The following is a 26,301-nucleotide window of genomic DNA, read 5'->3' as shown; positions in this document are numbered from 1 at the left end:
ATGGGACATAGTTAGGAAATTTACGCTTTTCGCTCCGTCTTGCTGCTGGAAATTAAAAGGAATCCGTCAGAGAAATCATCCTGTTTGTTTCCAGGACGACAAGACACCCAGGCACACCTTTTTTTTTTTTTTTTTTTTTAAATCTGGCAGAGATACTTAGTCAGAGAGCACAGAGGAGACACAAGGAGGGAGGGTCGGGATGTGTACACACACAAAATACTCTGACAAAACACACGCACTCACACTCAGTGAGGGCTGAGACAAAGAGGGAGGAGGTGTAGAAAGAGGCGAGAGGTGCATCGAGAAGCAAACAGAGACAGGAAAGGGTGGAAGTATGGCTGTTATTCTGTAGTCCTGCGTTGGAAACTGCTCTGCTATCCTGCGCCTCCCTCAAACGTGTCATCAGCCGCTCAGCAGGATGCCTCAGAGGAAAAGGAGTTTCACATTCGGAGCTTATGGAGGGTAAGATCATGGAGAATAAATCCCGCAGAGTGAACAGTGCAATTGGGAATTTGCAGGCTTTGTCTGCTGTTGTAAAAGTACCTGTTGCGTTTCGTTGCCGACCCGTCTGACCGTCACAGAGGTGTCATGGGAGGAAGGTGAGCAACTGCTCGGGCAGCTGCATTGGACCTAATGCAGAATTACAGCGTCAGCAAGTTTTCATCTACAATATTAACCACTTCTATAATATCTGCTGCAATAATTACATCATCGTGCTCATTGTGTGCAGACAGTTTGTGTCTCACCATGATAATGTTCCAGCTTGATTTTTTTTTTTTTTTTTTTTTTTAAACCGAGACGTCACAGAAGTTTCTGATCAGGACAGTGATGCCTTTCTGCGCATTTGTTAGTTCATAAGTGGTAAATGAGTGAATCCCAGAGTGATATAAGATATGAGGGGATTTCTTAATGACTGCTGAAGTGTGGCTGATTTTCATTTGGGTAAAATAAACACGCTGAAAAATGCTGCATCATTCCCAGAAACAATTCAGTTCTGAGAATTGTGAGGTTAAGGATCTAATAAAAGACTAATTTAGGTAGTATATGTCACCCTTCGGAAGGCAAGTTAGCAGCATCTACACCGAGTGAAGTTAAATACCTCATCGGTGCGAGAGAGGAAATGCTCTTATGTCATATATTACATCTTATATAAATCAAAGATATGAAAATACCACACTGTACATTAAAGTTAATGGGCCAATAACATAACTTTTACTTCTATTCTGCTGCTCGTGTGCTCTGCCAATGCTGCCTGGAAAGGACTCACGAGGCTCAACTTGACATATCTGAGTTAGGAGTCAGGTTGAGAGCTGGTCTACGTGCACAGGCAGATACTGCCAACCACTGTAGGGCATGGAAAAACATTTTTAGAGAGGCAACTTTGTACCTAGAGATAATGAAATTCGAGGAGTAGTAGACGAAATAAAATGAGTGTGCTGTGTGTTATGAACTGCACTGACAACTCTCCCAACCGCAATCATTTTTCTGCAAATCTCTTTGAAAGAGGTGGTTTTATTTTTATTTTTTTTAATCAACCGTTCCTGGTTTCAGAAAATTGGATTTTCACTGTGAGATAACCACCTTATCTTGCAAATTTGGGTTTCCGCTGACAGTTGATCTCCTCACTCCGGAAATGAAGACCTTCAGCGGGTTTTTCATCGCCTAGAAAACCCAGATGGTCATGAATCGTGAATATCGACGAGCTAGTTAAGTCCAGCTCAGCCATTGTGAGTCTAGGTAATTGGTGCTAGCACTAAATCTCTGAGCCTGCTGTTGAGAGAAGGGCCAGTTGTGGCTGAATGGCTGTGACATTACCTTAAAGACTCCCATTAGAGTCTTTGAGTAGAAAAATCGAAATCTGTTTTTTACTGCCATTTCTGTCTTCTGGTGGTGATTGTTGTTTGACTTGTTGAAGAGCTTCTGTTGCCTTGGTTGGAAGGTTTTATCTGGCCGGCGTTGCATCCTGATAGTGCGGCCTCTAATCTAATATAATCTAATCTAAAACTGAGTCGCCATCTCAAAGCCACAAGACATGCTGGAGCTAGCTAGTTTGCTAATTTATAGACGAAAAAAAACGTGATAGTCAAGAACATCGATGTTGTTTTCAGCAGATAAAGGAATAAAGTTTGATGCTTGACTAAAGTAAACAGCTTCTAATGCCACTGTTGGCTACGTAGCAATAGCATTTTTTTTTTTTTTTTTTTTCCCCCATCACGTATGCGTCAAGCAGAATTAAGAAAACACATTCTATGTCATTCTTTTGTCACGTCACAATGATATTTTGGATAAAATATTGCTATTTACCATATTACGAAGGATATTTCTGTTGGATATTGGTCCTGTTGCTCCAGAACGCTTTGCAGTTTTTAAGCTGCATGGATCAGTGAAATCTGTACAATGTTAGAGGGGCTGCTTGTCGTGATGAACCTACAGAGAGTTGTTCTCCAGACTCTGCAGTTCCCCTGAGGATTGTCAAACACAGGCTGTTTTCGCAGCTTAACTCACTGTTTGCTTGTTTTGTTTTTTGTTTATTCAGTAGTGCACTGTTTACGTTGCACTCTCACTCCTCTTATCTGCCCATTTTCAGGTACAGCAGCGTGCTGTTTGCATTTAAAAACAGGAGCACAGAAAGAAGTCTAGTGACGAACCGTCTGCCTATCAGTCACTCATGGACGAACATGGAATTTAAAGAGCGAACTGATCAGCTCAAGAGATTCAACTTCAGAGCTTCATGATGAATTTGGAGTGAGCGTAGCTGCTGTAATGCTTGTAATGGTCGTTATCGCCATTAATGCCAACGACTGAATTCTGGGGACGATCTGATTAGAGCAGCAAATCCATACAGTAGATTAAATCACGCTTTTATTGCACAGATTTTAAAGCTGTTACGCCCATGGCAGTGTAAAACCCAAAGTAAATGGGATCAGTCTTATACTTCTCTGTTCTCAGAGTGAGGAGACGTTCATCTGAGTTTATTATCGTGACAGAATAAAGACAGAGACGTGGGCAATAAGATATTCAGAGCATTAGCGGCTTTGAAGCAAATTTTTCAGGGAGAGGGAAAAATCAATGAATGATTACTATTTAAAAGAATCGGCATAACTCATGTTTGGATAACAAGAGAAACTTCAACTCACCTCTAGAAAAACCTGAAACTTTCTGTGTTGAAATATTCCTTCATATTTGGGATTTACATGATTGCAAGTTTGTTTTTTTGTTTTTTTTGTTTTATGAGCTATCATCACTTATTGTACTAAACAGAAGTTTGTATCGATGACATTTGATTAGCTGAGGTTTTACTTTTTGTTATTAACATTACATAGCTCCCCAAAGTGGTTCCACTCCAATGCTTGCCACTTTGGTTGCTTGCCTGTCGATGGGTGCTGTTTAATTCTCATCTACCTTGCCCTGAATTTTTCCAGCCATCTATTATTTAGCGTCGTGGCTCTCTTGTCTCCATGTCCTCTAATTTCTACCTTAACATTGAGTCAGGACTAATTGAGAACATGCATTTTAGGTGAATCGCCATTTTTATTCCTTGCAGAAAAACCTTTTCACTTTTCCTTTAATGTGTCAAACAGATTTGGATTGTTTGCAGTTGTCAACTAAATGTGTGTCTCTTCTTAAAAGCCTTGTTACTGGAAAAGAGCCTTTTGTGGGTAAATGAATGCTTAATGAATAACAGAGAAGGGAGTTGGAACAACAAATTACAGGTCGACATTCGTTTCAGGGTTGGTCCTCGAAGAACTTATTTTGTCACAGTTTAATTTCCACTTACTTTTTTGTGGAAATTGCTGTTGTAATATAATAATGTGGCTCCAAAATATTTACGACAATTTGCCCTCCTGGTTGATGCGAGGTTATTTTTAGAGCCAGCAGTTCTGTGAAATAGAACAACTATTAAAAACAATAGATGGGTGAAGGCTGTGTGCAAGAACAGCTATTTTTAACAATGTGGATAGTCAGCCAAATTTTATCTTTAAACCTCCCACCTGCATTTAAAATCAGCTCAAGTCATTTCCCCTTGAACACACCTGCTAAAGCTGACTTACTTATTTAGCGATTTCAGGATTTGATGGTAAACTGTAGCTTTTTTTTGGGGTGGGACAAGCCATGTGAGCATGAAATTATAGCTGGCTGGTGCTCTTCTGTTGAGTGAAGTCGTATTTAAGCCCGAAGACAACTGGCAGCTGCTCAGCAGAGTGAAAGATTAGAGGATTGTGCAAAAATCGGAGTGCTCTCTTATGGTTTCCCTCACAGGTGTAACTGTGCAACACAGCGCACACCTTTGCTTTCAGCCATTTCTGCTCACGTCTGTTTCTTTGTTTATTTTTGGATTTACTCTACAGCAGCAGGCACTTTCTCCCTAAACGTTTTGACAGACACTGAAAGTATTTTTTATCAGCTTTAAATACTATGTGGCTGTCGTTGGCTCAAACTCTTTGATGGTGACCAAATATCATGAACTATCAAGACGTAAAAGCAACCTAACTGTTGTTTTTCATGTGAAATAAAACAAATCTGGAAATTGAGCCAACCTTGTTGCAGCAAATGAAAAAGCCAATATTGGTGTAATGTCTCTCATTGATATTCCCTTCTTAATATTAAAGTGTTTATTCGCCTTTCTCACCAACCAGCTGAATTCTGCCTCTTTCCCCGGCTGAAGGCTTTGCCTGTCACGTCTACTAAAATAAATAATCTAGAATTATTCCAAAAAGTGAAATGGCGATGTGGGCATGAAAATATGACAAGTGGATTTAAAAAAAAAAATAAAAAAGAAATCAAAGATGTTAGTCGCAGTAATAATTGCTGCTTGCACATTTTGGAACCACACAGGGAACTTAAAGGTTCCCAGCAGTCCTTACTGATCAAGTGTAGCAGAGGAAGAGTGCTGATGTGGTTTAATGAAGTGCTCTTGACGAGCTTGTGCTGAACGCTTCCTCATCCTTCCGCTCTAAGAAATCTTGATGAAAACTCATGACAGCATCTCACATTTAACACAATTTCACAGAATATCTTCTTGTTCCCTGCGCTAAAAAAAAGAAGCTCTGCTCTGGTTGATGTTTTCATTTCATTCCCTCCACTGTCAACCCATGCCACGTGCTTTCAAATGATATGTGCGATTATAAAACATGAAAATGATAAATTGCCACAGCCATCTTACTGAGGCAATTTTTGGCTCATTTAAAGTCAAACAATCATTCTATAATGGGGAATAATTAATCTCATTATAAAACAAAATGCAAACATTTAACGTAGGGAATAAGCTCTAAAATTAGGTCACTGTATGTTAAAAATAAGTGATTAATCGTTTCTGTAATTTCAAAACATTGCCATGTTCCAGCTCCTTCTCTTTTTCTAATGTGTGACCAAGCTGTTGGCTGGACATAATAAGCAATGTGAATGCATCCCCCTCAATGAGAATGGTAATGATCATATTTAGGATAAGAGTCAGCCTTGATCTCACGATGAAGCCCGTTTTCCTGCAGCTTTTTGTCCGACTGTGATGCAGTGGATGGGGGTGCAGCTGTTTACGTGACGGCCTGTTTTCCATTCCTGACTGTTAACACCAAAAACAGTGTGCTGCCTGTGTCAGCAGGTGGATAATCACCAACCGTATCGCTGACTGGCAAGCTTATATTTCCATTCTCAGCGCTGGATGATAAACACAGGAAAGGTGAGGAGCCCTCACATGCAATGTGAACAGATACGTTTTGCAGTTGCACACAAAGGTGAGTGACTGAATCAGGTGCAAAGACGGGCAACATCTCGTCCTCTCACATAGAACTTTACCTCGTGCTGTGGCAACAGGCAGCCAGAGCTGGAGAGGAGAGAGGAAGCGAAACATAGCTGAAGACAGTAACGAGCTGGTGAACTGCAGACCAGAAGCAAAGACTCAGACAGATAAACACATAAGACCTGTTTGCGCTGCCCAGCTCTCAGCACGCTGTTGAAATCTGACCTAAAGAGTAATGAGCTCATAAATCCCTGTTTTAGGGTTTAGAGATCCCATTTTCAGTCACTTTGTTGTAGCCACAATCTGCTAATCTGAGTCCCAGTGCAGAGAGGGAATTTTAAAAGTCGTCACTGTCCACGGAAAACGACCAGCCACTGTTTAGAGAGTTTAAAAAAAAAAAAGAAAAGAAAAGTTGCTGGTTATTTCTGTCATTATGACTAAAGCTGTGTTTCCATCCAAAACACAGGGCAAACGTTTCTCCAAACGCTTTTACTTAAGTGACATTTTCACTGTAGGACCTTTTGATCATATTTTTTTTCTCCAATATTTGTTCTTTTGCTTTGGTAAAGGATTAAAATATGTGCATCAGTGGACATGTACCGTATGTGGGTGTGAATTCACACGATTGTTTTTTGTTTTTTTTTTTAATGCACAGATATTATCAGGCTGTGTGTTCATATACAGCACATCCAGACCCCTCTTTGTCATGAATCAATGATTTTAAAATGGAGTGAGATGTCGTTCTATTAATATTTCATGGAGGTGACGGTAAATCACATGCAAGTGTTGCCTGAATGCATGTCTACTCTGCTGGAGTATATCTTACAGTAAATGTCTTCCAACATTGCCAGTAATCTCACTCATGATTTGAATGAGACTTTTTTTGGCCAAACTACTGGACAAGTTGTCAGTATATATTGGATACAAATCAACTTGTTAAAGAAATCGTAGTCGTGATGAGAACTGTTGATTTTTATTTGAAGTGGACATTTTAAATTTCAGTTGTCTCTTCTCTCTTCATCAACTTGAAGTAGACTGTCAGTGGAATGACCTCAATTCCATTTTAGCTATTTTCATTTTCCTAATGTTGACTATTTGATAGTCTTAACCGCGGGCAAGAAGGCTGTGATTATCGGTAGATTGATTGTCGTCTACTCAGGGGCCGCTTGAGAGATTGATCCAGGTGTCCAGGAGTCTGACCCATATCATTTATATGCAGAGTATATAGAAAGAGAGCACCGCAAAGCCACAAAACTCCCATTACTCAGAACTGTAATGTGTCAGCAGAGGAAAACAGCCAGCCCCGTAGTTTCCCCTCTGCTGTCTGCCTTTTATCTCCTCTGCCCTCCTTTAATCTTCCTGGATCTTAATTTTACCTATAAACACAAACAGGCACACAGACACACATGCTTCTCCTCTGTCATTACTCATATCAGCCTCACTTGTATATTTCCATGTAACGGCAATAGATCACAATCCCTCCTCTTTTTTTTTTTTTTAATCATATGCGACATTCGAGTATTTTTTTTTTTTATGAAACCTGGACTATTCAGTCGGCACCCGCTAATCAGACGTTTCAAACTCCAGCACTTTATCGGCCTGTCTCCATCTGCCAAAATGGCACTTCCCATGTTTGAGACAATCCTGCTCTGGATGCATAGCTGGCAGGCAGAAGGATAGATAATGGGTGTGGAAGGAAGAGGAGAGCTGGAGGAGCAGTGGAGGGCGGCGACATGGATCCTATTTGTCTGGCTTCGTGAAGGCATATTGTGAAAACATAACCTGCGCAGTGCAATATTTTTTGCATTGATCAACTCATTTCACGTGGCATGAAAAGGAGTCATCTGTCTGGACAAACCCCACAGGGATCAGCGTCCAACTCTGCCTCTCCCCTCGGCTCCATGTGGAGGTTTATGGTGTCTTGCAGATCACGGTTTTGGTTTCATAGCAACTTTAGTTAAGTTTTTTTTTTTTTTTTTTTAATGCCACTCCTTTCTTCAAGAGGCAAAAAAATTTATATAAACCCTTTGTACTTCTTATCCCACAAACAGTGGACAGACTAGGTTAGAGGAGCTGCAGCTGTATGGGAGATGAAAAACCAGATAATTCCCCTGATTATTGGTGAAGTGAGAGTAAACTTAGATTTTCCAGGTGAACAGAAACTTGACCCTGAATGCTAATGTTTGTCTGTGTTTACTTCGTGTGCAACACTTTGACCGATGCCAAAAATTAGAACCAGTTTTTATCCCTCGTCTGACCTCATTCAGATGTTTCTTTCATTCATGCATTTTCATTAATGCATTAATGCGGGATGCGAATCAACATTAATCTTCTGCCAATTTGTTTCCCTCCAGAGTTGACAAGAGCTTCTCCAGGACCAGAACCTTGTGGTGAGTGCTTTCCCTTCTGAAATACATTATGTATCAGAGAGAGTTTTGCTTTAATGCGTAACTGCTCTGCCTTTCCAAATGCTGCATTTCCAGTAATTTAAAGCCTTTCAGATTCAGGCTGTAAAGCAGGTTTCTTTTTGATTATATGTCCAACCTCAATCATCTGAGGGCAGGACTGCAACATCGTGGTTGAGCTCTATTCAAGAGTTAAGTTTGCACTATGCATCAGTATTCACATTGTCATCCTGGTCAGCGTGCCCTTGTGCTGTGAGCTGCAGCAGCTAACAGGAAATTCTCTGTACCTTCATTGTGCAGCACTTGACTCAGCATGAGGAGCTGATAAACAGCCTTTGACTTGTCCATCAGTTTCATGCTTAGTCAGTTGCCTAGAATTCCCCCCCCCCCCCTCCCCCCAAAGGGCCGACAGAATTATATCCTGAATATAGACATAGCTGAATGAAAGAACGCTGATAAGAGCTGTATTTTCAGAGCAGTAAAATCATAAGCAGACTTCCCTTCCGTCTTATCTCAACCCTGGCTTTTTCCTTTAAGATTTCCAGGTGTGCATTTTAAAAAAAAAAAAAAAAAATTCACTTAGAAAGCTTTTTATCTACTTCTTGCTTTGGCTTTGCAATCATGATGGAGATAGTGAAGCTCGTAATGTTCCCTCCTTAGCAGGTAGTCTCCCGGCACAGTGACGGGAATGTGTGGCCATAAGCACAGGGGCAACAGCAGATGGAGGGAGACAGGGAGCACAAGTATGTGTGCAGTACCAGCTGGACATGTGGGGCAAACGCCTTTGAGATCTCCACCACTAAAGGCCACAGCCAGATTCATACTACAACTTTCACACAAAGTTGGACATGAACGGAAAATGGGTGCAGTCCATCTCTGAGCTGAAATGGAGGCAGAACACAGACAGGGAACTACATATTAATTGCATTTTATGCCAATTTCATTTTCCCAAGTGTGTGTGTGTGTGTGTGTGTGTGTTTCTTTTTATGACTGTGTGTCATGTGCATTGAAGCATTAATGTGTGTCCTTTTGTTCAGAGGGATTTTGCCGTTTTGTTTATGCAGTTCTCAGCCAGCATGCTGGCAGCTAAAAAAATGTGTTGTGCCATCATTATATATCAAATGGGTTAAGGGGGGAAAAAAAAGAGAAGGACGGGTGGATGTACAGGAAAAGGACAATTCCAGTTCATCGGGGAAGAATACACCCGAGCACACCCACTGAATTTCATTAAGATGATTTAGGTTTCTCTGTGTGGCGAACAGGTCCGGAGCACATGTATAATTGAGCTGCAGGGCTGGGCTGAGCAGTTAATGGCTATCCACAGTACAGCGCTCCGATTTTAATCACTGAGTCATTATGCCAACTGTGTATTCCACCAGTCTCTGGCTGCAATTAGATTAAAAAGCCCGAGTATAACCAACACATTTAGTAGTTAAAGATTCATTTGTTTTGGGCACAGGGAGTGAGGAGTTAATTCGTCTCTCAATTGGGTAGGATTTGTTGCAATGTCATATGTAGTTGGAAAAGGGCATGGCTTAATTTGAAAATTTCTCAATTTTACCAATACGGGATTGTTTTGAATGTGGGTCTGTCCATCTCTGCTGTTGATGCAGAGGTTGTGTTCAAGAATGGCAGTATGTTGGCTGGGAAGTCTGTGAAATGTAGGAAAAAACCAAAAACAAAAAACGGTTTCCCTCAAACCTCCTCCGCTGCCGCTGCTTCAAATCTATCACAATATCATCCAACAGCCAGTCAAGAGTAGGTGTGTGCTTATGTGTATGGGTACAAACACACAGCACCCACAACTCTCTGCCGCTCCCATCGAGCAGCGCCGTCTCCCCATCAGCTCACCACGCCACACAAACACACTCACTGTTCACGTCAGTGCAACTCAAACATCCCTGAGTCACTTGGATGAGAAGTTGCTCTTCAGGAAAGGTGAGAACACACTTACTTTGCTGTGCTAAACTGCTCACAGCACAGCGCGCCCAATTAAACACTCATTAACTTGATTGCTTTCAATAATGGTGGCACTTCTCCTCGTCAGTCTGAAGCTGCTGCTGTTCTGCAATAAGACCGAATAAATGCTTTGATTCCGGAAATGGAGATTTTGTACAAACTTCATTTTGTAATACTGTAATGGAAGGAGGCATCAGAAGAGCTAAAATGTCTGTCCAGTAATGTCCATCTACTTTCATTTCTAACCATGAAATTATTTCTCAATTAAAATGTTCAATAAGGGAACGCTCTTGGAAAATGTAAATGCGTTGGTCTTCAGGCATCTTTACTGAGCAGAACCTGGGCAAGAGACTGAGCAGCCTACTAACTGACATTGGGAGCAAGGTGGTGACGAAGTAGTCCTAAATGCTGAGAGATAAGAGCAAGAGAAGTGAAGAGCTGCTAACTGGGCATTGCTGTTTATATCTGTTGTCCATCCAAATATAGTGCTGTGTGGCTGCAGCTCATTGGGCAGATTAAAGCTCCTCGACATTCTTTGGGTTTGCATTTGCCATACTGGACAGACAGTCCTAATATATGGTGCAGACCAAGTGAATGAATGATTAGAACCACTCTCCTAATATTGTGTTGCATCCCCCGTCCTCTTCACATCTCACAGACACTCAGCTGAACAGGCGACTGCATCAAGTTGAATTTATTGCGGCGCTCATTGAACCGTTCTTGGACAGTCTCAGCCTGTCGCTGCATCCTGATGTCAGCATGTACTGTGGCTTCGCTTCCAATAAGGAGAGCCAGTGTGCAGTTAACGCTCCACGCCATCCAGCCCCTACCACCATCCTGCAGCATTGACACATGGATAATACCGAATCATTAAACATGTTATTGTCTCCACACTGAAGTGTCAATTATACAGGAGGCTGTCGAACTCAGTGGCTGCTGCACACGTTTCCCACCGGGTTGTGTCTTCCTCCCTCTCAGACGGGCCTGCAACTTGGCTAGACCATCTGTAGCTTGTTACACATAATTTAAGACTCCACTGGCCACATCCTCTCCTCCACAGACACCCTGACCTTCACCTGCAGCCAGCACCTTCAGTTCCCTCATCTATCTGTATTTACGTTGTTTTCTCCTCAAATTGATCCAATCGTCACATTACAAAAGTTTGCCAGAGTGTACTCTGCGGGGAAGCACTCAAAGTTTTCACTGTACACAAGTATTCATGCAATGCAAGACAAAACTCCTCGACTCTCCTTGAAACAGTCCCCCATAGCCTGACTTGATCAATGCTCTGTGGAATGACCAACCATACTGATTTCATAGTATCCATGGGTGTCATTTTGAGTAGTTTTGCCCCACTTGTGTGATGGATTTCTACATAATATAAAATAGGGTTGTGATTTCCTATTATAGTTGAGCAGTTCTATCTCTTTAAGTGTTTAACTTTAGCTTCAGTCACTGAAAACTTCACACCAAAGGCCCTTCCTTAATAAAAACACTAATCTTATTCTACATGTTAAAATGAATACGACTGATAATATATTATTACTAATTACCTCTAGAGGGTGATAAGAGCAAAAGAATAAAATCTTTTCAGAACCTTTTAGTATTTTTTACAGAGGTGATGATCGCACTAATTAAACCCAGGCTGTGACTCAAAGCAGCTGAGCTTCGTCATGCATAATAAGCACGAGGGCTCCGGTTTTTTGTCTTGTCATTGGGCTGATTATATACTATTATGGCTGCATGAAAACCAGGCAGCGACCCAGACAGGTGCATCCGACCCTCAGTGAGTTCACTCAGGGAAAAAAGGCGATGAACAAATGCCGGTGCAATGCGGTCTGCGCTTGCAGGTTTGTGCAGAGGTCGCAGTGAGAGACCAGCACAGGGATGCGGGCTATTTTAGCAGATGCGGTTCGCCTGTTACTCAGTTCACCTGTTCACTTAAATACAGTCTGGCCTGCAGCTGCCGCGGCTGATGGGAAAAGAAGCATGCATAATGGGGTCTTTGTCATCCTCACGCCCTCTTTGAGATGAGAATGCTAACTTTTAATGCAGTGTAACATAGAGATGTGGCTGCTATTTTGAAATGTATTGCTGCATATGAAAATGTGTTTTGTTTTGTTTTTTTGCCCACTCAAGCACTGATTGTAATAACAATCCCACAAGCAGCTACTGTACATTCCTCCCTGTTGTGCTTCATTAACCTCCACACCTACCGTAGACGTATTCTGCTAATTAACAGCAGGGCTCGGACTTGAGAGGGTAATGTTGCCTGCCGTTGGAGCCATTTAACATCATCAGGAGGTTGACTCCACGTAATCAAGCTCTATTACATCTCAATTCGGAAGACACCTCAATTAGGCGCTGGGCACACCTCAGTGAGTGGGGTGAGAGCGGGCAAGCGATGGAGGAAATGATGCATCAGTCTTACAAGTGCAATTGTTTCGCTCAGGCGTGCGTGGTTTGCTTTTTTCTTCCATTTATGAACATTGCTCATAATTCAAATTGTTCTTTATAGTAATACAGTCAGCGTCATCAAATGCGTGTTTCTAAAGCCCCATTACTGAGGCACAATCTAGCACAGTCTTTTGTCTGAAATGAAGTGAAGACAGATGTCACATTTAGCTGGGAGACTAGACGGCTCATAAACACTTGGTGTAGTCAGTGGGGGCGAAAGAGTTCAGTTCTGCTTCGCTTCCCGTAGAATCATGAACGCGTGTGACTGTATTAAGACGTTAAAATGTCACACATGTCTCCAGGTTTCATGCTCACACGTCACCACAGTGACAATCAGAGGTGGACAGAGTACACAACTTCACTACTTGAGTAAAAGTACAGTTACTCCTTATCAAATATTACTCCAATACAAGTAAAAGTAGATTCGTCAAGATATTACTCAAGTAAAAGTGCAAAAGTATTTACTTAAAACATTACCTAAGTATAAAAAAAATCTTCAGGAAATACAGGAAAGTAGCTTTATTGTCATTATACAATAAACTGATGTGATTCTTCTACAGATATGTTTGTAGCTCAAAAATACCTTTAGTTAAAGAACCGGTCTCTGGAGGGATCCGGTCTAGTCCAGAAGTCTCTGGAGGGATCTGGTCCAGTCCAGAGGTGTCCAGCTCCGGTCCTGGAGGGACCCGGTCCGGTCCAGAGGTCTCCAGCTCCGGTCCTGGAGGGATCAGATCCGGTTCAGAGGTGTCCAGCTCCGGTCCTGGAGGGGCCCGGTCCGGTCCAGAGGTCTCCAGCTCCGGTCCTGGAGGGATCCGATCCGGTTCAGAGGTGTCCAGCTCCGGTCCTGGAGGGCCACTCTCCTGCAGGTTTTAGATGTTTCCTGCTCCAACACACCTGATTAAAATGATCAGCTCTCATCAATCTCTGCTGAAATCTGATCAGGAGTCACTCGTTTGAATCAGGAAACATCAGGGCCCGGATCTGGAGACCTCCCGGTCAGTCCCTAGTCTCTGCTAGTTGTGCTGTTTCTTCTATTCACTTTGATTAATAGACTGTCCTCCACTGTGCTCCATGTCTAGTTCCTCCTCTGCCTCCTTTTATGATAGTACTTCTTGTCATAGATGCAGGATGATGGCAGAAATGGAGGCGAGAATCAGTGAGTTAGAGTCGCTGCTCCGCACTTTAGCTAGCTTAGCTTATGCTAATGTCGCTAGCTATAAAGCTAAACCTGTTTCACCTTAGCTTGGCTCGTTGACGATGGTAACCATGGTAACTAGCAGTCCGGGCTGAGAGGAGAGGCGGGCTAGCTGAGCACATGGACCGGCTTTATTCTGCTCTTTTTCTTCCTTCAGACGTCACAACACAGGACTTTTAGGAGTTTCATCACACTGACTATAAAGCTTTACAGCACTCAGCTGTGACTGATGAGGAGTTGGACCGTGTTGTTGTCAGTGATGTCCACAGAAGACGTCCAAACTCCGGCTACAAGCTAATGCGTGTTCCAGGTAATAATACGGCCACGATGTATAATGAAGAATGAGCCGATCGTTTATGGAGAAATAATCCAGGTAGGATGAGGATTATACATCGTGGCCATATTCTTACCTGGAGGACGCACAGAGGTGTGTGTGTGTGTGTGTGTGTGTGTGTGTGTGTGTGTTCCAGGTAATAATACAGCCACGATGTAAAACAATGAACAGTAATGTTAGACTAGCGCAAGAATAGTGAGTAACAAGAGCATCAATAGAAATGTAGTGGAGTAAAAAGTATATTTGTCCTTCAAATATAGTGAAGTAAAAGTGAAATTATCCCTCAAAAATAACACTGAAGGAAAGTACAGATACTCAAAAGCTGTACTTCAGTACAGTAATCGATTAAATTTACTTTACTGTCCACCCCTGGTGACAACTCGTAAAATAAATGAGAAAAGTAAAACCTGTGGAAATTAAATAGTGCAGTTTAATTGATTTGAGTCTGACATGAATTGATCCCAAGCTGCTACAAACATTAAACCTAGATCTGGATGTTCCCTGGACAATTCAGTCCATCTGTACAAGCTGTACAAGCTTAACAACCAGCAGGCAACATTTTAAAATCTTCTTTGTTCTGACCATGATATTGTAACACATTTATTTTATTTTTTTCATCAGTTTTTATGGAAATTTTAAGTGTTTGTTGTTGTTGTTGTTGTTGTTGTTTTTACTACAGAAACAACTAATTACAGGGAATGTAGAGCTCCCACAGAGAGGTGTGAATGTGGTCTGTGTGATTGTGTATATGTTCAGGGAGCACCCTGCCCAATCGATGCTGCTCTGCAGTTTAGGCACGCTGCCCTCCAGCAAAACTCTGAGCAAACCCAGCTATTGGTATCTTCTTTTAAACCGTTTTGGTTTTTTTTGTTTTTTTTTCTTTTTCACTTTGACCAGAAGTTAGATTTTATGGTTGTACATTACCTACAGTCTCCAGCAGACGACGAGAATATAAACAATATCATATGTAAAGCGCATAGCAACACTTGAGTGTGTACCGATCAGGGGAGTTGTGTTTGTGAGCAGTGGATGAGCCACAGCGTGTCCTCCATATGCTACCTGTCCCGCTGACTGTCCTGTGGTTTCACACTCGGTCTGGCTCCAGGTTTATCGTTGCCAAAATCAATAGAGAGGGCCACCTAAATGCAAGGTAATTATGAGAGCTGGCAGGCTTCTGGGCGTGCTCACAACACTGTTGTTGTGTTGAAGAACTGTTTCATTTTCCGCCTTTCAATCTGTGACGGGAATGAGGGCCAAGGCCAGCCCTGTAAGACTCCTGGCTGTTAATTTTATTCTGGATTAAAAATAAATAAATAAATAAAATCATTATTTTTCCTTCTCCAGTTGAAAGGGGGCTCAGTGGAGTTTTTGTCTGAAAACATGTACCCATCAATGTTTCGCACCAAAATTCCTGAGGTGTGGCCTTGAGGTCCAGTAAATGTTTTGAGTAACTTTCCCTCTTCATAAAATATTTGCAAAGTTGTGTTTTGAAAGTATTTTAAACCCTGCATGGTTTAGATCCACGTTTGCACTCTAAGACCCTTCTTATTCTCCTGCAATGTTGGTGAACTGCCCAATTAAATGGTGCAACCCTACCAACAAACTGCCTGTCAGTAGAGAAGTGATGCAAAATTGGTGTTACCTGTTTGTCTTCTTTTTGTGTTTTGTGGAACTGGAATGTGAAAATATTGCTCCATAACGCTGCCAGTGGGCTGTAAGTCCTGAAGGTACCTGTCACTATTTTCTTCTGGGCTTTAGCCATTTAGGGGCTTTAGCTGTGTAAGACACCATGATAAACAAACAGATGGGAAATTTCAAAAAGCAAACCAATTGAGAAAAATCTCAAGATTCCCAAACTGTCAAAGCCATGTTAAACCTGCTGACCTACATATTTATTCAGATTTGACATAAGAGAAACTTTTAAAGGACTATTGATTACAATTTTGACTTCTGATGTGTGGAGTTTACATCAAGGAGTAGCAACTGTGGAGTTTTTTTTTTTTCCCTTCTGAAACAAAAGTTTCATCTCTACTCTAGGTGTCACTAATGCTCGAATGACACCACTAAAATCAACGTCAGACTTTTTGAGCTAGGGATGAGGCAAAGAAAGCTCAAGCTAAACGTGAGTAGCGAGGTTGAATCTGCCCTTCAGCATTAGCGGAGCGGTGCCTGAGCGTGATTTCAGGTCCTCAAGTGTGTTATGGGTGTCACAAGGACAAAATTCTTTTAGATTAAAGTGTTACTAAAGCTGTTTTGAGGAGTATTCTCTGCTGTTTTGTGGTATGTTAGTGTTAAATATAGCTGCTTCAGGAGAAGACTACGAAGAGAATGGACAGAAACAGACAGAAGGGGATGAAACTAATGAAATGAGAGATGGGGAGGGGTCAGCAGAGTCACAGCATGACCTACATACAGTCGCTCTCGTAATTGCACACCATCCGATTGACTTGACAATCCAGAAAGCCCATGTACTCACTTGGAAAGAGATCCAGATATTTTGTTTATTCAGCCTCCTTTCGACCCGGTTTGCCTCTCACTTGCTCTGCCTTGTGCAAGTGAAGATCCTCTTTCATCTTCAGCCCCACCCTGCTGTAGGCTCAGAGGCTTGAAACAGGCAGAAAGGTGTTGAATGTACTTAACCTGCTGCCTGCTTCACGCTTCTTCCTTGCCTGTGGTAGCTCAGCTTATGTTTTATATTCAGCTGTACCCCCTGAAGTAAATGTATCTTCCCCAGGTGAGAAGCATGAAGCCAGCTTACCTGAGACCTTCTGCTGGAAAAGTGCAAAGTATGTTATCCAGTGTAACTCAGCCCTAAGTCAATGCAAAACAGGCTTTGACTGTGGCACATAGGCTTTTGTGTTTGTGTGTGTGTGTGGTGAACTTAGGTCGGTGCTACCTGTAACATTACACTCAGATGAGGGTGTGGACGAGCAAACAGGCTGCTGAAAGACTCTCGAATCCCCTCATGGGTTTGTTTCAGGGCCTGCAGTCTGGGTTATTGATTGCTGGTAGAAGTACAACTGTAACTCTAGCAAGCAGCTACATCAGTCATCAGAGCAGAGACACAGGAGGAGGAAGGATCAGCATAAGATTTTGGAGAGCGAGCATCCCTGACGCTTTTTTGTTTAAAAAAAAAAAAAAAAAAAAAAAAAAGGCGGTATGGTAAGGTGATAGCTCATTACTAGATTATGCTGAATGCTATATGTGCGGGATAGACTTGTATGAAAACTGCAGTCAATGTTACGAAGCTCAGTCATTTTTGTGAAACCTTTTGAATCATCAGTTCAATTTGAAAAGACCAAATCCTGTTATAGATATCACTGAATGACTAACTATGTGTCAGTCTCATTCAGTTATTTTGGGGCGATAAAGTGGGTTTGAATTCAAACAGTCTTTTGTAGATACTGTACTATGTTTAGGTGGACATAAACAGGCCGCGTGGCATTGTCATCCAAGTGAATGCCTCTTATGCAAATCTGATTGGTTGTGAATATGTGCAGTGTCTTATAATGTCTCATGCTTGGGGATTTAGCCTCCCACCAAAAAGGGACATGTAATTGTTCTGTAATTGGAAACAGCTCATCTGTTCACGTTCATCTGTGGGCTGTGATTTTCTCCATTATATGTGAGTGTACTACAAAATCTGCAACATTTCAGAACTTTTCGCCTCTCTCTCTGCCACTGATGTGTCAGATGGACAATGGGATGGTGAGGCTAATCTCTGCAGGAGGTGTTTTATAATGTTGGAAGAAACTGTCAGAGTGAGGCGGATAATAGGAGAGAGGGATCCGATATCCCCTTTCAAATGTGGCAACGTCCCTTTTCATGAAAAGTTTGTTTCCAAGCTTACCCCCGGCTGCAGAATTTCATCCTATTAAATGAGTCGAATCTGTTATCACTGATCAGACTCGATCGGGTAAAGTCTAAGCAAAGCAACACCCACAGCTTGAACGGGCAGCTCTCCGTCACAGGCAGATCAAGAGGAATGAGGGGAGATGAAGCTGGAAGGCAAAACAAAGGGGGGAGACATTGGGAGGGAACAGAAGGAGCTCGAGACAGAGAGTTAGCACTCGCCCCAGAATAAAAACAGCCGAGAACATGCACGCACGTACGTGACAGAGGAGGAGAGAGGAATACGAGGGTGGAGGGAGGGCTGCTCCGAGCATCATCTGCCAGGGGAGAGGCTGATCTCCGACAGCAGGTGTTGGAGGACGGAGAGGAGGCTGAGTTGGACGCACGGACTGAACGATACATAGGGAGCAGACAATTTATTGAGGAGAAGAGACTGAGGTGTAAGTGAGGCAGCACCCCTTACAGGTAAGCTTAGAGATGAAAGAGAGAGAGAGAGAGAGAGTTGAGAGTCTATGCCGATAAGAGTGATAAGATCCAGAAAGAGACACATGATACAAACTGATGAAGAGTCTGACTGCTCTTTAGCTCTGTGCTCAGCTCCAGTTGATATTTTCTGATCTCTTCATCTTCCACTTGGAAGTTTCTCTCTATCTGTCTCCGTCCTGCTCTCCCTCTCCTTCTCCCTTTTGTCCACCCAGGAAGTGACTGACTGGCGTCTTGAGTAAATGACTCTGCTTTCATTGTGCATTAGCGGCTGTAGTTGATTAGATTAGTTGCTCTCTCCTAAGTGGACCTGCAAAGCTTAGGGATTTGTGTGCACTTGTCTCTTTTGGACTGTGTGTGTCTGTGTCTGAATGTTTTTCATTGTGCACGAGTGTATGTGTGTGCGCGTGGGGCTGGTGGAGGAGAAGATGCAGCCAAGACATCACTCACATGCGTGATTCAAATGTTATTATTCACGAATCTCAGGAACTCTAAGCTGTAGAAAGAATTTAAGCTTCCACTGAGGGGCAAAAACTGGATCCGCTCCAGAGAAGATGAATTAGAAAATAACATTCTGGTTCCAAAGATTGCTTTGAGCCGTCACGTTCAGCTGAGCTTCATTTGACTGTTATGACAACAATTATTAAGAAGAAAATGTGCCTGAATATTTGTTAGATTTCTTCTTTGCCGCAGCCAGTTTCCATTTCAGTCAAACTGGAGCAACTCTGGGATCTGTCTTTTGGCGATATGAAGAAAAGAACTGAATAATAATAACGGATATGAATAGCTGTATACTATTAGCAGAACACAATTGCAATTTTATGCACATTAAAATGGGTGTAAGCAATGCTGAGGCTGAGTCCCACTCATAAAAATGAGTCAGATCTACAGATTTTTGGCCAAAATGTTTTTGACATGGTTACTGGTTGATTGTAGTGGACTTCTTTTCTTGTGTTGTTCTGTAAATATTTTTGAAATATAAATATATAAAGCCCTCTTTCAGTAAAATCTATCTTCACGCACTATGTCAAAATCTTCTCCATTTGGAAAAGTTTGTTTCCGATGCCCCGAGGTTAGGTTTCCCTAAACGGAGACTTGTTTGCTTGAGTGTATTTTGGTAAGCTTTAATGGAGGAAGTTCCTCTACCATAAAAAGACAGAGTTATTCTACCATAGTAGCACTCGAACCGATAAATTCTGACTCTCACCGCAATGACTCTGGTTGCCAGACAAGCCACTGCAATTGTTGGGCTGGCACACAAGCAGCAGTGCCCAGGGTCCAGAGTATTTACGAGAAGAACCACTGTAGATTTCTATTGATAAACATCTGAGATTACTCTCTATATTAACCTTTATCATCTTCTTTACCATGTCAGTTCTTTGGTTCTTCTGACATGGCTGACGTTTTTCTGCTGCAGCGATAAATATGCTACAAACGTTTTCTAACAGGCCTGCGGTTTCTCTGCTCAGTCAAAGGAATTACTGTAACCCAACAAATAGTTTTTAAAGATGCACCCATTTATCAGACTATTAAAACATTATGATGATGATGACTTGAATGGTAAGGACAAAGTCAATAATATACAATGTTGTTTTGTTTTCTACTCGCTTTTCAAGTGCGACCTATCACTTATTAAAAGCCAAAGATGAAAGTAGACACACAATGTTTTCCTTCAGGAGCAAAATGAATGAAAATACACCAAAAAAAACAAAAACAACAACAACAACAAAAAAAATAGGCTTCAGATGTTTTGCTGAGTGTGACTGTCTGGCTGTCCTCTCCACTCACGCAGCAACACGCTACAGAGCCATCCTACTCTAAAGAAGTTTTTGGCGTGTTTAGCGTTGCCAAGCTCATCTGTATTTACAGCCTGACTGGACCCGAGAAAGAGTGAGTTCTTATCAGAGCTCATGACCCAGCAGTCTGCATGTGGAAGCAGCTGTAGGCATCACACAGGATTAATTGGTGGATTTAGTTTCAGAAAGCCTTCCGCTACATTTTAGGAGTTTCCTGCTTTCACTAAGTAAAAGAGGGTGAATACCAGTTATTTGACCGATACTAAATGCCAAGTTAACATTTTTTTTCTCCTCTGTATTATAGTTTTTTATAGTATGACTTCATTTTGAAACACCACGACTATTGGTAGCTATCACTGTACTGAAAACAACATAATGCAAACTTTATACTCACACTTTGCAGTTTTTACTGCCAGTGCTGGCTAAAGGATATTGTAAATTAAACTTTTTTTCTGATTATTGTTCTCATATTTGCACAGAAGCTTTCATTTGGATACTTTATGGCAATATATGCATGTGCTATCCTTTTCTTGGACTAATGCATCATTTTATCGAGAATATAAATTGCTGAGTTCCTTGAAAAGTGCGTTCCCCTTTAAAATGCTGGGAAACTGTAGCCGTAAGCTTCAAACATTTAATGCCAACTTTCATTTGAAATCGTTTTTTTTTTTTTTTTTTTTTTTTTTTTTTTTTTAGATTTATTTTATTTTAGATGGAACATTTAACAGTGATTTCAGTGAAGCATTAATGTTGCTAGGTGACGCACACATTTATACAACTGAACCAGAAATCAGCTTCAGTATAGAGAGGAACAGAAGACGGAGCTTTGTGTGCAGCCTTTGTGCCGTTCAGCACAAGGTGATCACACTTGTATGTAGGCAGGGAAAATATATATATATATTATTTTTTTTTAAATTGGCTTTGAGTTAAATGCCGTAATGTTTCTCTATTAGCGTTTTACATTGTGATAAACAGATGTGATTGAAGAATAAGCTACAGGCGGACTGACTATTACCGCTGTTTAATTAGTCATGTTCCAGCTCAGTTGCAGTAAAACAACTGCTCGTCCACTGTTATCTTGACACCAGTGTGAAAAAATTAGTCACCAATTGTTTTGGTAATCTGAGTAATTTAAGAATATTGTTCAAGGAAAAATGACAAAGATTCGTTAGTTCTGCCTTCTCAAATGTGGCCTGTTAATTAATGAAGTGATTAACAGCACACCATAGCAGAATGAGAACGGGTAGTTCAATAATAATAATTATTATTATAACAAACAACAAAAAAATATGCCAGAATACACACAATACAATAAGTGAACACACCTATAAAGAGTATTCCGTTATCACAATGAAATCAAATTGAATAATACAACAGAATTTCTTGGCCAAGCTCCCCATACATCAAAAAACAGCCAGAGCTACATGTATATTTATATAACCTCAGTGAACATCATCAGTCCAGACTGCACAACTTCACAGCGGCTGAGTTACTGAATATTCCTATTTGACTGCAGCCTTCATAAATCCACATCTTACATTCTTATCATATAAGATGGTGGTGTTTTAAAATGTGTGCTTACTGTGATCCCAGCCTGAAAAACGACCCCTCCGTGAGTCAAATTTATCATTTACTCCTTCGGATTTGTGTTTATCTGTCTTGTAAATCAATGCAGAGAGGGCATCAAGACACACACGCACAAAAAGTGCCTTATGTTAGCTCTGATGACAGGCACCGACATAATACATTCCCTCTCCCCTTACCCTAACTCAACCAAAATGCCCTTGCAATGATGGTTTCAAACCAGCAGGCAGACAACCACAGAAAACTGTTCATTTGCTGTGATGAGAGAGGCCGTGCCTACCACGGGCGGTGGAAGTGGCAGGCTGTCAGGCAGCGCTCATCAGCCTATAAAGTCCTCCTAAATCAAGACTGATCTGCACCTTTGTGGCTTGTCTGTCATTATGTCTATGGGCAGCTCCACATGGCTGCTTTTGATTAGGTGTCTGCCCAAGCAGAAACAGCAAGTGGGAATTTATAGCAAGTGATTTCATACTTTCACATTTTTAGTGTAATAATATCAGTATTTTTTGGGGGTGAAATTTGAGTTTCAAGGCTGACCAAGCTCAGTAACCTCCTTCTTTGTAGACTGATTTTTAGTGCATAATTCTTGAGTTGAAGAATCCTTTGACATCAAATTTTCTTTGTGTTCTGGCTGTATTACATGGAAGGTGTACCAAAGTCCACGCTCCAAAGAAATGTCAGTTCTAAAAAGCTGAGGACGCTGCAGGAGTAATTTGCTGAAGCAGAGATCAGAGGCAACAAAGAACAGAGTTCCTGCTCTGTTTGGAAGAGATGTCTGAACCACATCTCCAGGTCAGCAGGCTGGTGTCAGTGCAGCTCGGTTTGCTCCGACGTAAAGATTTTTCAAAGTGTTTTCACAAAGGAGGAGCAGCAAACAACGATGAACAATGAACAAATAATTAACTGCTGCAAAGCCCACTATGGATCGGCTTCCCCACCTTCAAACCACTGTGTTTTCAGACAGAATTTCAGAAAGGAGAGACTGCGAAAGTGTGAGAATCAAAGTTATTACCAATTATCACTCAACAGAGATTTGAGCTTGTGCTCCGTGTTTCTTTTTTTTTCTGAAATGCCCTCTGCTAAAGGTTTGCGAGCAGGATGCGTGCACAGACGGGCTGCCAGTTCTAGCAACTAGGTGTTGTGTGAGACAAAGTGTGAAGTGATATGCTGTGACCAGAATCCTGGTCAGACTGGCAATTCACTCCAATTACAGAGAGAAGAGGCCGAGAGGGAGAGGGAGAGAGAGGCGAGGGCAGCGGGTTAAAACATGAAAGCTAAGCTTCCTTTCTTCTGCTGCTTTGTATCAATTTTCTCTTTGTTCTCTGTCACTTCTACACTTTCCTCTCGTCATCTGCCCAGTTCTCCTCACATACAGTTTCAGTCTCACCTCTAATCACATTAATCACATTGCTTTCAATGCGGCCAGTATGAAGGCATAAAAGTGCAGGCTAGTTATGCACAGAAAACACAAAGTGTTTGTTTTATCCCTGACTGAGGACATAGCGTGGAAAAATGATTGCACCCTTCTCATCGTAGTAAGAGATTAATATTTTTTTCTCAATGGGATGAGTCAGTTGTGTAACAGACCTGTTCCTCTCTTCTTATTGCTTAAATGAGAGACTCATCTAAAGGCTACATAACCTCTCTCTCTCCCCCTCCCTCTCTCTCTTTCTCCCCACCCCTCCATCCTCTCTGACTCACAGGAAACAAGATGGAAGGATTCCACGTATCTCTGATGAAGTAGAGCCCTCACTCGCACACCCCCACCCTCCATTTCCTCTTCCCTCACTTTCAAAGGTAACCTGAAACTTCAGCTTGACGCTCCTCTCTTCTCTGGGAATTAATGCAGTTGCCAAAATCCTGATATGATCAATTAGAACAAGCCTGAAATCAGAGGATGTTTTTGTAAAAAGCTCTTCTAATTGTCTCGTGTGCCCCTGACTGTTGAAGAACTAAACCCTCTTTATTAACACTGGTGATTGCTTTTTTTCCGTTTGCTTTTCATGTTCCAGGCCAGTGGGATTGCAAAGCGCTGGGGATCAGCATGGCTTACTGCTGCACTTGAATCAATAATTACTGATGTTATTAGCTGCACCTACATTAGGTGCAGCTAATAATACCCTAATCCATAACCGAAGATGTTTAATGAATGAGTCAGGCAGTATTGTAAAAGCCATACTGTCCACTTAGGAGACCAAAACCAACAACAGAAGTAATCTAACTAAGCCTAAAACACAGTTTCGCCTGGATACTGTCACCCACAGTTGTTATCCAAAATCAATTAAAGGGGTGAAGGTAGAGAGTGTCCTCGGCAATGAAAATTAAATGAATTCATTATGAGTATGTCACATACACTTTGTGTTAATGTGCCAATATGTATCTGAAGATGATATCATCGCTCTCTCCACTCCTTTTTCTGTGAGGTAATAGGACGGATCAGCGTTTCACTTTAGTTATTTTATGAGTCTGGAACACTGAGTTGCTTTGGGCACTGGTCCAGCCCTAGTCCTTCCTTACTGTCAGAGCATCTGTCTTTTAGTTCCTCATTGGTGTTCCTTCCTAGCTTTTATAGCCAGGTGAAAAGCGCCTCCAATGCCCTCCATGCCTGCTATAGCACAGTTGGCAGGCTGTTGTGGCACCTGACAGAAGAGACTGTGTCCTCTGTCACAGCCTTCTGTGGCAAATATAGATCTGCAGCAGTTGTTCTTCTCTCATGCATACCGTTGGAGGCACACTGGTATTATTTCTGTCATACATGGGCTGGTGATAATATTTTGATAATATTAATAGACTTGCAGGGACTCATATGTCTGATTTCAAGTCGGTGGTTTTATTGTTTGAATTTAGTTTTGAAGGTTGATAAGTAGACCTAATTATATGATTGTGTACTGTCATGGAGTAGCATTGCTGAAGTGGAATTTTCTGAAGTGGCACGTAGTTATTTTTCCACAGTACATATAAATTGTTGCAGGTTAGACACAGTACCGCTTCCAAGCCCATAAACAAAATGGCAACACTCTTCTTTGTTCTGAAGTCCCACTTGCTGCTCATGAAAGTCAGACACCTTGCAGCAGTACGTCATAATGATGTCATCCGAACTGTCTCCAAGTTCTTTTGCAGATAAAGTCAGATACCCATCTGTGTATCAGGATCCATATGTGTGCTTTGTGTTTCAACTCTGCTTAAAACATGGCAGCATATGGAGGAACAGGTTTGTGGAGCCTATTTTAGCTCCATAGGGAGCTGCACAAAGTAACACATTTCCTCTGATGACTACACATTTGAAAATGAAAATAATCTGAGGGTGCACAGTGGCGGAGGGGGGTAAATCAGCTAACCCAAGTTTTGTAGCCCACTTCTCATCTCTGCTGGATGCTAGAGGCTCAAGGCTACATTAGCCACTGCTGGTAATATTATAGCCACATCTCAGGGTGAGTTGTGGGTGGTCAAGTTGCGTTGATAAGAGAGAAAAATGCTTGGAATAAAAAAATATATATATATCTGCCGTTCTGCTGCACTGATTCTATCCTCAATTTAGTCTGTCCATCGTGAGTCTGGCAATGTTATAATGGCGCAGATTCTAAACTGATGTCGCGCCGGTTGGATTATGTTATTGCCTCACTCCTCTTGTCAGGTTCAGCAGAAACAGAGAGGTCCTAATGGATTCAGCAACTCTATACTGAAAGTTCAAGGTTGTTGTTCTGTGAAGTCCTTGATAAGGTTTTAAAGGATAAAAATGCCGGACTTTAATCAAAGAGCAGCCGGTGCTCTTTGTTCGGAGTCAGAGCACCTGATTGCTGTCTGCTTTTAAAGTCTCAGCATACAGAAAGCTCCGAGGCAGTTCAGTAGATCTTAGCCTTAGTGACAATCAACCAGCTCTTCTGATGTAGTAGGTAAAGGGCATCCGTGTGGACTCCATTTATGTCTCCTAAGCATCAGTGGCCACAGCAAGGTCAGCCTAGTCTCTACAGCGTGACCTTATGGATGGCCCCCGATGGATTTTCTCTGGGTGAAAAGAGGCTTCTCTGCCCGCCGACTGACTCTCTTTGAAGTTAAGTTTTCCATTTTACTGTATTTCCTTTGTGGATTCAACTAACCCACAAAGTGTAAATGGAGAGATGGAGATGTTGCTTTGGATGCAAATCATTGGCGATTTGTCTGTGGAATTGAAAATGTTCCTCTGTATTTGAGGAGTTATTGAAGTATGGGAGTCAAAATTTTCCAGGAAGAATTACCCTGATATGTATTTACTTTACATATGAGGGCCATGCTGTATGTTGATGCATTCATCTATTCAGCTGCATCAGGCGGTTGATTGGTGAATTAATCTCACCCTTACGCATTCTCACTATCTCTGTTTCATATGCACACAAGCTGCGATTGCCGCAAATAAACTAAGAGAAGGGAAGATGTATAGATGAAAGCCCCCTCGGGTAGTGGAGCCACTCTATCTCGTCTCTGAGGGCAGAAAACGAAACGTGCCACCTTAAAAGCTCACG

General features: G+C 41.8%; 1 protein-coding gene across 3 annotated transcripts in view; it reads left to right on the top strand.

The window, feature by feature from the left end:
• The first annotated feature begins 268 nt into the window (after positions 1 to 268).
• rap1gapb (RAP1 GTPase activating protein b) overlaps positions 269 to 26,301 on the top strand; it is a 47,765-nt gene continuing 21,732 nt past the window's right edge. For all 3 annotated transcript variants that reach the window (XM_029501484.1, XM_029501482.1, XM_029501483.1), the window contains exons 1-3: positions 269 to 462; positions 8,092 to 8,127; positions 23,506 to 23,599. In XM_029501484.1, coding sequence (XP_029357344.1) covers positions 419 to 462; positions 8,092 to 8,127; positions 23,506 to 23,599 — 174 coding nt within the window. In that variant the 5' untranslated portion in view covers positions 269 to 418. The remainder of the gene's footprint in view (positions 463 to 8,091; positions 8,128 to 23,505; positions 23,600 to 26,301) is intronic.

This window comes from Echeneis naucrates, chromosome 5, assembly GCF_900963305.1.
Source record: "Echeneis naucrates chromosome 5, fEcheNa1.1, whole genome shotgun sequence".
Classification (NCBI taxonomy): domain Eukaryota; kingdom Metazoa; phylum Chordata; class Actinopteri; order Carangiformes; family Echeneidae; genus Echeneis; species Echeneis naucrates.
Note: the sequence above shows the minus strand (reverse complement) of the source record. Positions and strands in the feature narration are given on the sequence as shown.